Genomic DNA, 12,758 nt, shown 5'->3' with positions numbered 1-12,758 from the left:
ACGCTCAATCTTTTTTGTCCTTTCCCAAAGAAAAAACTACCTCTAATGGCAGTTGCTACAACGCAGAAGCAGTCCACTGTTTCGCCTACTACTGCCTCTGTACAGAACCCCACTAGCTTGTCCGGTAGTGACAAGAATGAATTAATACTTAAATAATTTTATGTAAACATGAGTCAACATGTGCTAGAATGTGTCATTGGTTGGATCCAACCAGTTGACAGTTGCATGTGGTCATGGACTCATTTCAGAAATAATAATTCTCCACTTAAAAATCTTGCACAGTAGATTTTTCTTCGTTGTGAGACATGGTCGTTTTTTCTGGTAAGACTGTCTTCACAATCCTGCAAAATTACGTCAGTTAACTGTTGCCACATACAGGTAGTTAGACATTCTAGAGAACGTAGTTGTATTTACATTTGGTTGGCTTTCGGGTGGAATTTCTACTAGGGGGCAAGCACATCGTACTACCGTATACAAATGGAATGCATTACGTTTTTGCTCTATACTATCAGGGTTTGTACACAGCTGAAGGAAAATAATAACGACAGCTTTGGAGAGTTAACATTAGGATGTCACCAAATTTTTTGGTTGGAAGTGAGATTCAGAAACTTTGCTGAGCACCTTGAGGAAGCTATAAAACTATTGGAATGATGAAACTGAAAATACTGGCTAGTTGATACTTATTTGTAAATCCAGATTAGACTCAGGCAAATGGGAATTATTACACAATAAAGCGCCAGCTCGATATTTATCAGACTTTGCGATGATTTTAATCATGTAATGGTATGAACTGTCTATTCCAAACTGAAGCGCATCGCCAACACTATGACGTGTGACCTCCGGGCCCAAATGCACTCCTTCTTTGTGGTATTCTAGGAAACAGCATCCCCATATCATCCACAAGAATTTCCCGTAGTGCTTGAAGCATATGATGCATAAGTTAGCCTAATGACGATAGCTAACTGGAGGGTAGTTTGATAGTATAAATTTTCCAGTCGCATCCCAGACATGCTCTGTGCGTGATAAACTAGTGAACAGGATAGTCCGATCAAGGACAACATATTCTCATAGGTTTTGTGGTGTGAAAAGCAGTTTGGTTTCCGGTATTACCCTGCCCCAATATACCATTTGGTAATTTGGTCCTGTACGGTATGGCGATGGGGCTCACCGTTCTTGCCACCAACTGAATAGCTTTTGATCTCTCTTCAACAACTACCAATTCAGTTCTGTTGACATTTGCAGTAGCTCTTTACACCATGATTCCAGGATTTGGAGGGCTATGAGTTTCGAGAACTACTGCTTCCTGAGACATTTCACCAGGCTGTGTGGCGTGAGCGTCGATCTGACAGCCACAGATACAAGGGACGCTCATCACTTAACACCTCAAAAGACACTCAGTATCCATTTGACTTTGGCATATTGTTGTCAGTGTTATAAGTCAGCTGAAAACGGCCCTTGACAAGTCTAGACCGTTACCCAACATTCAGAAATCTGCCAGTCGCGGTTCGTGGCACCCTCTGTCTGGTCGGACGTGGTGTTCTAGAGACAAAGCAGGTGAGGTAAGAAGGAGAGGTCGGGGGAATGAATGCAAGTATAACCACTGAGATTTCAGTCTGCTTTTAATATTACCTGCACCTCTCAACGACATAAACTGTAGCCAGAATTGACACATGGTTCGGTTTCACGTTACACTGTAAGTCGTCTTTGCCCAGTCAGACAACTGTTGTAGATTAGAGATACACCAATAACCGAAGTGGCATCCAATTGAAAGACTTACACCTGCCACATAAAATTACATCCTCTGCCTGGATTTCAGTTGTTATCACCAGTCTATTTGAGCAAGCCTGTCGAACAACTCCTTGATCTTCTCAGGCTGAAGTACTTCTGGGAGGACCTGTACTCTCACCTCTTGCCACACTATTGTCCTGGGTCCATTGTGCCACCACTTGATCGTTCGTACTGATATGTTTTGGGTAAGCCGTACGCCATGCTTTGACTTGGAGTTGACTGGCACGCCAGGAGAGAGTGCTGTTTCTGGATAGGCGTTCCCTCGAGATACCGAACAAGCGCAAGAGACACTACAACTTCTTTCATTGTAACGGAGTTCGTTTTGGCCTATCCACAGGGGCAGCCTGTTAGATTCTGTGCCGATGGACCTAAAATTTATTTTATTTTTGCTGAGCATATAGAGCAGCTTAGGCAAGTGCTTGGGCTTGACCGTTGAGCCGTTGAAAATGAATCTGGCTAATGGAGATAACCCTTTCTTGGGGGATGTGGTATCAGCCAGGGGAATTAGTGTAGATCAGGCCCATATACAAGATATTTACAAATTCCAGTCACTCTAGTGAATTTCTTTAGAAATGTATCCACAGTTTGCACAATTTGTGGCCCCATTCAGCAAGTGTGTCGAAAAAATGAGAAATTCCAATAGGGAGAATTTCAACAGTAAACCAATGATGCCCTGAAACATGCGTCGAGCAGTGTACCAGTAACAGATATTCTAGATTTTAATTCACTGTTTGTTGTGCATACAGATGGGTCCACTTGCAAGCACTTGATGGACAGTGGAGGCCTTTAGCGTATGCTTCGAGAACGTTTCAGGTGCGGAAATAAATTATTCTGAGATGGAAGCTTGGCCATTCTTTTCGGCCTAGAAAAGCTTAACTTCTACCAGGAGCAAAGGAAATTTGATACAGGTAACCAGATGCTGAGTTTGGTTCCCGTCAGGGCTCGTAAGACCAGAAGAATTTAGCGGTGGGAGATCCAAATATCAGCCTTCCAGTTTGAAGAATAGTACGTATCAGGGAAGAAAATAATCAAGTCGCGGATGTGCTTAGTCACATATTTCAGGAGATTGGCCTGGAATCGCACGATGATGAAGAGGCATCAGATTTCATATTAAACGCAACAGAGGTTCCTTTACCGTTTCTTGATCCTAAGGAGAGACAACAGCAGGATAGTGAGTTGGGCGAAATTCGGCTAAAGCAAGAGGTGGGTGACTCGATGGACGGCTATTCCTTGCAGAGGCATATGCTATGTTTTCTGTACTCCTTGTGATAGGAAGCTCAAGATCTGACCCTACCATTTTCATTTATCTTCATTGTCCGTTGCGAGGGAAGGATGGGGTGGGGGCACCCGGGACTAGATAAAACGACGATGAAAATTAAAGTCTTCACCTGAAAAAGTATAAACTCAGATATTAACAGGTTGGTAGGCCTTTGCCAAGAATTTCAAGACATTTAAGACTAATACAAACACTGTCACTAGACTGGATTTTCTGCAGAGTTCACTTGAGAATATCAGTCTATTGTTTGTTGATTATTTGGGGCCTGTCTCATATATATCAAAAATGGTAATACCTTACTTGTGGTTGACACTTTTACAATTTTTGTCATGTTGCCTAGAAAGAAATGACGACCGCCATTAGTATCTACAACTTCTAGTGTTATATTTGCCAGTTCTGGACATTCTAAATTCGTAGTGACAATGTTCCTGCATTTAGGTCACGTGAATACAGAAGATACTGTTTTAATAACAGCAATTCTCTCGTGAGAATTACCCCATATGACCTTCAGTCGTCTTGTGGAATATATTAACATCATTTTCATTCACAGAAACGTCGGGATAATTCCGTGAATTAACCTAGCCTTATCTTTATTATACCTGTCATGAGACCCATAAGATAATGTCAGTCAAATAAACCATTTAGCATTAACATTTGCAATCGCTCTGCCTATATGATTAAGATTTATATTATTTGGATGAATTAATCATACTAACAACTCGATGGAGCATATGGAACGTGAGAATATTGGCGCTAAATGGGAAAAGGCGAAAAATAACATTAGTCTTGCACATCACAGTCAGGCTCCTAGAAATAATCAAAGGAGATACATGGCTTCAGTGACGGTGGGGATACTGCCGATATGAAAGATTTCTGGGGGCAAAGCTAGGGACCACGGGGGGTCATAGACAAAATGTTGCTCCAGTTTCTCAGGTCTTGTTAGCTCGTTAAGACTGTCCCAAGTGAAGAAGCCACTCATGTGCAAGAGGGACAGAGAAGGGGTTGGTCGGTAACTCTGAACAGACCGGCTAGCAGCACACGAGGATTGTCCAGGACAGGAGTGACTGTTACCTTGTAAGAGTTGCAGCATTTCCTATTCGGAGGTGGCTATGTGATGGACAGCTACGTATGAGCCCTTCATTTCCTAAGTGGCAGTTACTTGTTGGTTTCGAGCGTTTTCATGGGGAAGCCTGCATCCCATCAGTCGTATTACATTTTAATGCGGGACAAAGTGAATGAATTTTCGTTGGTGCAGTTCAGTGTTGATAGCGCTCGCAGGAGCATGGCTGCCTCAGCATTTAAGTGCTCCTTTGTTTAAAATTTCTGAAAGGGAGTGACAGTGGTAACTTGTGAGTATTTTTGGTGTTTCGTGTAACTGTGACTACTCACTGTCTGTGTGGCACCTTACGTTAAGCTGTTTTGGTGCTTAACATTCTGAGCAGGCAGTCAGTTTATCTAGTAAATTCATTTCTGTTCTCAAATGTTAAAAAGAAGACGGGGTAAATGAATACTTTATTTCCTACATCTGCATCTACGTTGTTAACCTGCAATTCACAATTAAGTGACTGGCAGAGGGTTCATCGAACCAGCTTCAAGCTATTTCTCTACCGTTCCACTCTTGAACAGCGTTTGGGAAGAACGAACACTTAAATCTTTCCATGGTAACTCTGATTTCTCTTACTTTATTGTGATGGTCATTTCTCTCTATGTAAGCGGGCATCAACAAAATATTTACACACTCTGAGGAGAAAGTTGGTGATTGGAATTTCATGAGAAGATCCTGCCAGAACGAGAGATGCCTTTGTTTTAATGACTGCACCCCAATTTGTCTATAATATCTGTGCCACACTCTCTACTATTTTGCTGTAATACAAAATGAGCTACCCTTCTTTGAAATTTTTCGATGTCCTCCGTCAATCCAATCGGATCTGAGTCCCACACCTCGCAGCAGTATTCTAGAAGAAGGCGGACAAGTGTAGTGTAAGTCTCTTTAGCAGAATTGTTGCATTTTCTAAGTGTTCTACCAATAAATCGTGATCTTTGTTTTTCCCACAATATTATCTGTGCGATCTTTCCAATTTAAGTTATTCATAATTATAACCTCTATGTATTAAGTTCAGCCTTTGGATGGTTCAAATGGCTCTAAGAACAATGGGACTTAACATCAGAGGTCATCAGTCCCCTAGACATAGAACTACTTAAACCTAACTAACCTAAGGACATCACACACATCCATGCCCGAGTCAGGATTCGAACCTGCGACCGTAGCAGCAGCGCGGTCCCGGACTGAAGCGCATAGAACCGCACGGTGACAGCAGCTGGCCAGCCTTTGGATTTGTGTGCTTTATCGAGTAACCGAAATTTAGTGGATTCATTTTATTACTCACGTGGGTGATATAACACTCTTCATCATTTACAGTCAATTTCCACTTTTCACACCATACAGATATCTGAAATTACAATGAAATCCAGACCTTTAGCTGCTTGCGGGCGTTGATAAGTATCAACGGAGACAGTTGAAAATGTGTGCCACGACCGCAACTTGAACCCAGGATCTCCTGCTTACATGGCAGACGCTCTATACATCTGTGCTACCGAGCCGACCGGAGAGGCCGAGCGGTTTTAGGCGCTTCAGTCTGGTACCGCGCTACCGCTACGGTCGCAGGTTCGAATCCTGCCTCGGGCGTGGATGTGTGTGATGTCCTTACGTTAGTTAGGTTTAACTAGTTCTACGTTCTAGGGGACTGATGACCTCAGAAGTTGAGTCCCATAGGGCTCAGAGCCATTTGAACCATTTGTGCTGCCGGGAACACAGAGGATAGTGCGACTGCAGGGACTTATCTCTGGCACGCTCCCCGTGAGATCCACATTTCCAACTTATACTGTCCACACACTATACTTGTAGTGCCCCTGCCCCCTATATTCATTACTCGCGGCAGTCAATCTACAGATCCCCGTAAGAGTTCGGGCAATTTGAGTGCATCCGCACTGAAGAAGATCATTGGCCGGGCAGCTTTATGTATATGAAGATGGTATCTGTTCTTTCGGACATGTCCGAATACGGGCATCACAATATCGTATTGATGGTAGAAAAACAAGTAAACTGTTTGTTATTAGATCTACAATTCTGCTTCCACCGTTTTGCAATATATGGCAGTAGCGGGAAGTGGTGGCGCAGGTGTTAGGTTGTAAGTGTCATATAATGATCATTTATAAACATAACACCATCAGAATATTAGTCCATTTGTGATTGGATCATAAAGTTATTCTCGAGTGAATATGCATGGTTACGAGCCCAGTTCTCGTCATTTGCGGGAAGTTTTAATTTTCTGTTTTAACATGAAGAAATCTGCCGCTGAGGGTCATAGAATGCAGTGTAAGACCTATTAAGAAGCACCTGTAAGCGAAAGAACGTGCAGAGATTGGAGTTTTGACGCCGCAAACCTGGATGGCGGGGGAAGAGAGGAGGTTTCTGAAGCTACTGAAACAATCACAGGAGATCGTTATCGAAGTCGAGCACTGAACGACAAAGGGTGACAGTACAGCGATAGTCATGTAAATGTGGTTTTGCAGCATGGAAATGGTCGAGCGAGTACCGCACGGCCTGGCTGACCAGCACCTCATGTCATATGAGAGAGCGCGAAATTGGATCTATTCACTGATTTCTTCAAAAGGCGCTCAGTTCTTCTGGTGCGGGGTTCGTATGGCACCCGAAAGATGCAACGGTTACCTAACCTTGGAGATGGTTAGTACATTTAATGCCTGTCACTGTAATTCATTTTGTTGATAAAATTGTTTGTTGAATCTGCTTGCAGCCACGCCCAGTTGGTGTGGCTTTTCCTGTTTTCTGGGAACTCTATATTTACGATTTCAAGACTTGCTATTAATACTATAAAATGTTAAAATTTGTTTTTAATTAATTGAGCCTGTTCAAGTTTCTTAGACTGTGAGAGCTATGATTCTTTTAACAAGTTTTTTAAATTTTAATGATTATATGGTTGTTAAGTGATAAAAATGGCGGAAGATGTGGTACCACTTTCGAGGTGTTTTCTTTAAAGCTATCCCAACCCTAGTTATGAGGTATCAGTTGTGTTTATGAACAATAAATGTTTCGCGTTTTTATCTTGCTTCACTGACGCCCCCAGGCATTAGACAGGGATCCACTCAGCTAGCCACTACCCACCCATGTGTATGGTTAACAGTTGGACAGCTTTCTGAGCTCGACCTGCCCTCAACAGCCACCCACCATTACGTCTAACCCCATGCATGTTAAAATTCTCTCAAAGAGGCATGCGCTCGAACTCAAAAGTAACCGAGTTGTAGAGATAGAAGTGAAGCTGTCAGGGCACGTCGTGCATGAAATAGGGAAGATACTGAGTTCTAGTCTCACTACAGCAAAAAGGCTCACTCTTCCAGAACGTTACAATAAAGTGCACACATTGTGGAAAACAATCACTTATCCTGTGGCAAAGTCGATGCTTCGCAATATCCCTTCTTGCATGAGTGATAGACCAACAAGCACTGTAAAATTAGGCAAGTAGGGGAGAGGTACTGGCAGAAGTGACGCTGCGGGGCTCGTCTGAGTCGTGCCTCGGCCGTGTCCTCGGAGAGTGAGGCTACGTAGTTGAGCTTAGATTCGACAGTTTTAATCTGCCGGAAAGTTTTATGAAAAATCAGTGATAAGTTTTATGTATCTTTTTTTTAAGTCTGGGATCTCGAATTGCAGAATACAAAGCCGTTATTGAGTAAGTACATCGAAAAAATATCGCACTTTTGTAAATGCTAAATGACTGATGTGTGACAGACAGAATTTCTGAATGAAGCGATCGGCTGGTTCGTCACGTAATACTCTGCTTCCTACCACTGCAGTCCTTGGCCACATTATTGAACGCATCTTGAGTTTTTAACGTTATACGAGTTTAAGAGGTACAAAAGCTGCAAAGATTACTTTATCAGTCCAAACAAAGCGATTTAATTTCTTCAAACATTACATGTTATTAATAACTGATAAAGTAAATAGTTTTAATATTAATTTTTTGTTCAATAAGCCGAACTAGACCCGACTTCTGAACAGTCTGTCACGGTGCCTTTAGCAGCTATTAATGCTTCAATCCGCCTTGGCACACTGCTAATACAGGATTTTGCAGTGCCCTGCAGTTGTGAATGATGATTCCAGACTCGAAAATTTTTTCTGTGAGAAGATTTCCTGTGATGATTGTTTCCTCTGCCACTTCTCTTTTCACCAGTTCCTAAACATTTTCAGATGGGTTCATACCAGGTGAGTTTGCTGGCCACAGTAATAATGGGACATTTTCTTGCTGTTTTTTGTGATCGTGCTGTATGACGTGGAGCTTCGTCCTGGATAAACACAAATGGATCTCCTTTAGGGCCCCATTCATCTATTCGAGGTAATAGCCTCCACCTTAACACCTCCTTGCACTGGTCTAGCTACAATGTTCCCTCAACCAAACGCAGATGTCCAATGTCTTTGTCACAGACGATAGATCACATCACGACTCTGGTGGTACGTTCCACAGTGTGCACAATACAGTCGGGATGATTTTTGTTTCCAGAGCGCTTTCGTAATATCTGAGATATATTTAGCAAAATTTCAAATGTGGAGTCATCAGTAAAGCAAAGCTGAAACGAAATAAAAAAAAAAAAACTATTAAGAAGTGCTTCAGGATTGGCCTTGAACACAGAAAATTTATTTATCACTATTGTATGAAGGCATATACTGTCTAATTTATTGATACTAGCTGATTTTCAGAAGTCCAAATCTCTATGCTTATGCTCCTTTGCACATTAGACGTTTTGACATGATAGTATCAGTTAATTTTGGCTTTCAGGTAGGACTATGAGCGTTGAATTTCAGTTGCGATGGACTGCGTCTTATACTCCATTCAGATGCAATAATACTACTGTGTTCCAGCTTCATTTTAATTTCTTTTGTACAAGGAAACCAGTTTTAACGGTATATCTTTCTCAAGGAACGCTAAGATCTCGCTGAAAATATTTTTCCTCTGCCACACCTCTTCTTCCTTTGAAAGACAGTTGCGCACCAGAATCTATTTTCTTCTCTACAAGCCTGATGGACGATTCTGATATGCTCAATCTTCGAGAGATTTGAATACATATCTGTGCTTTAATCTTCAGAACTTTTTGAGGCATCTAATCATTTACTTTGCGCATAATTTTCGTATGTTACAGTACTAAAATCTCTCAGTAATCAATAAACTTTGTCTTTAGAGGCTACAGAGGGTAAATACATCAGGAAAGCAACGGTTTTAGATGTTAATAATGCACTCACAGTTCAAACACGTCAGCTGTTCCTATTCTCAAAACTGTAACTGGCAATTGTTCATCAACGTCAGCTCACACAAGATGGATGCAGGAGAACAAATGAGCTCGCTTCATTGCATAACAGCTCTTTAACAATATTTAACCTATTAAGCAATGATAGGTGAGCCATGATGCAAAACCAATTCCCAGAAATAGAAGCATCGTCAAAAAAATCAAATGCGTCGAATAATACACTGACGAAAAAAAGTCGCAGCAGAAAAAACTTACTAACGCAGAGTAATGACATTTCGGGAGTGCATTTGTCTAGGTAAGATATTAAGTGATTAAGGTTACAAGATCAGAGGTTAATGTAAACGCGAGATAAGTCATTGCTAATGTGAAATGCTGGTAGATTAATAACCGGTGTAACCGCCAGAATGTTGATTGCAAGCATGGAAACGTGCATGCATTTTGTTTTACAGGTGCCGTTTGTGGGATCTCGAGTTGTCGTCCGATGATGTCTTACAAGTGGTCGATTGGAGACAGATCTGGTGATCGAGCAGACCAAGCCAACATGTCTACACTATGTAGAACATGTTGGCCCCTTCCCCCTCCCACTCACCTCACGGCTCCTATTCGTGAATGGCAGACAGCACAATCGCTAGAATCGCCACACTGACGACCTACAAATTTGCAATCAGGATGCATGGGATAACCACGAGAGTGGTCCTGCTGTCATATGAAGTCGCTTTCCAGACCATAACCCCAGGTGTAAGTCCAGTGAGTCCAGCATGTAGACATTTTGGTTGCAAGACCTTCACTGGCCTGCTCCTAATCAACACACGGCCATCATTGGCACCGAGGTAGAAGCAGCTTTCATGTGAACACACGACAGACGTCCATCTTGCCCTCCAATGATCTCTCGCTTGACTCCATTGAAGTCCCAAATTGTCGTGGTTTCTGATCGCTACAGGACTTCTTGCTCGGATCTGTCTTTGAAGTAACCAACAGCTCGTTGTGTCACTGTGGTGCCAACTGCTGCTCAAATTGCTGCTTTAGTTGCAGTACGATGTGCCAGAGCTATACGCCGAACACGGTGGTTTTCCCTCTCGGTAGTGCCACGTGGCCGTCTGGAGCCCGGTCTTTTTGCGTCCGTACGTTCTCGTGACCACCGCTGCCAGCATACAGTGGCTACATACCCGCCAGGTCTTCCTGCACCAGAAGGTACAACCAGTTTCTCGTAGCCCTATTACAAGACCTCGTTCGAACTTGGCGCCTTAAAGGCATTCTTGACTAACAAAAAGTCACGACTTCCAGTCTAAAACGTAACTGACACTCTCACCCATTATAAACCTGATTCACATCCTCATGTGTCCGCAGCTCATGGTCTCGCGGTAGCGTTCTCGCTTCCCGGGCATGAGGTCCCGGGTTCGATTCCCGGCGGGGTCAGAGATTCTCACCTGGCTCGAGATGAGCCCATTACGGTCGGGGGAAGGCAATGCCAAAGCACCTACGCTAGGACCTACGCTAGGACCTAAGCTATTACAGCGGTGCGGGTCTCCCGCATCGTCCCCTACGCTCTGTCAAGGAGTACGGGACTTCATCATCATCATTCATCCTCATACTGGATTTACTAGCTCCACTCTTTCGCAACAGGTCGAAATTAGAGAAGAAATCATTTCTTAGATGTACAAACACACCTACCAACTTTCGTTTAAGTCACACAACTCCTTATTATTGTGATTTTTTTTTTCCGTCAGTGCATTATGGCCAGGGATTGTATGTACCTTCACACCACCCACGTCTTCGTATATTTACGACACGAGAAGGCACTGGTTCCGTTCGTGTAAACATTTCGCTTGTGAAAGATGCGGAAATTGTAAATTTCAACTGTCAACTGTCCTTTGCTGACCATGGTTTCCCCGCTGGCCCGAACAGGCCGCGACGTCAGTGGGCAGTAGTCAGGCAGTACCAGCAGGGACGGGCTGCCTGCAGACGGCCGTGTTTTGCCGCCCCTTAGCCGACCCGGGCCGGCCACGACGCGGCGGCAGCCCACGGCTTCCGCAGCGCCGCACATTGTGAGGCGGGATTTACGGCCCTCCCACTCCCGACACACCGCCGTAATCGTCTTAAGGCGCGGCGCAGGGCCAGCCGGCCGGCCCGGGACAGGGATTACGGAGGCTCCGCTATCCCGCAGAAACACCCCGCCGGAATCTTCTTCCCAGAGGTTAAGGGACCACGCGGGGCGCCAGTATTAGGCCACCAATTACTGCAACAATGAGTATCGCAGATAAATTTGGTTGTGTCACTCAAATTAAGCCCCACACACTACCTCCGTCCCCTCTTCTCTCTCTCTCTCTCTCTCTTTCTCTCTCTCTCTCTCTATGTCTCTTGATAACACATCATGATTTAAGTGGGAGTCGGGATTAGCATTTGTAATGTGGAGTTCGTTGAAAAGTTCTTAGTGTTCCGTGCATTACGAGTTCCTCCAGTTCCACTGTGTAATATCACTTTCTAAAACAATATTCATTGTATGTCTATAAAAATCCAATGAGTCGATTAACAATTTCATGTGTTAATTCTTCTGTAATAACAGAAGGCGCAGTCTTCAGATCTTTTAGAGAATAGCTACGAGTAGCTTGGCTGTTCGCGTTTGTCTTTCCTGCTCCATCCGTTAGAGTGTAACTATCGTGGGCTGTAGCTATTAATGACTTATAATACAAGGAACTGAGTTTGAGCTACCAACGTGTTGCATCTTTATTACATCCACCAGATCATACGATTATGCGAATATGTATTGCGTTACAATTTTTTCAGCTTTTTCCGCAGGCCAGACACGACACTTCGATGTGAAACCGATCCGCCATTGGCGTCATTTTATTACTAATTTAGGAATTTCATTTTTGCTTATCGTACAACCAGAGCCCGCCGTCATTCAGAGAAGATATCTGAGATTTTTTTAAAATCAATCATGCAGCATAGAGTGGTTATCAAACCGCCGTATGCAATTTATATCTTCTGAAATTCCGTTGATCCACTTCCTCTCCTGAGCCACTTCCAAAACCGATCTGGAACACTTACAGGCTTCCTTCACATAATTTTACTTGAAATACTTCAGTGAGCGGATGTGGAAGCCAACTCACAGAAACCACACGACAAAAATTTGTCCTAATTTCGTTCACATGCTTTATAATGTCTTTAAAACTTCTTCAAAGCTGACGCTTCGGCGGGAGGACGTGGAGGCAAACAATGTTACATCTCGTAATCTTAAAGTTTCAATCAACTGGCTCAGATAAGCGAACTGTTCGGTGTACAAAGGTGGAACTGCCGTCTTTGTGTTATGGAGGAGCTATGCTGAGTTTTCATTTTACTTTTCTTTGCGACAAAGTATTTAACATCCTGTATGGAAGGA

At 43.2% G+C, this 12,758-nt stretch overlaps 1 protein-coding gene across 1 annotated transcript in view; it reads right to left on the bottom strand.

Annotated features, from left to right (window-relative positions):
• LOC126456036 (uncharacterized) overlaps positions 1 to 11,423 on the bottom strand; it is a 164,263-nt gene extending 152,840 nt beyond the window's left edge. Inside the window, exon 1 of the mRNA XM_050091792.1 lies at positions 11,259 to 11,423. Coding sequence (XP_049947749.1) covers positions 11,259 to 11,423 — 165 coding nt within the window. The remainder of the gene's footprint in view (positions 1 to 11,258) is intronic.
• Between the last annotated feature and the right edge of the window lie 1,335 nt (positions 11,424 to 12,758).

This window comes from Schistocerca serialis, chromosome 2, assembly GCF_023864345.2.
Source record: "Schistocerca serialis cubense isolate TAMUIC-IGC-003099 chromosome 2, iqSchSeri2.2, whole genome shotgun sequence".
In the NCBI taxonomy this organism is placed as follows: domain Eukaryota; kingdom Metazoa; phylum Arthropoda; class Insecta; order Orthoptera; family Acrididae; genus Schistocerca; species Schistocerca serialis.
Note: the sequence above shows the minus strand (reverse complement) of the source record. Positions and strands in the feature narration are given on the sequence as shown.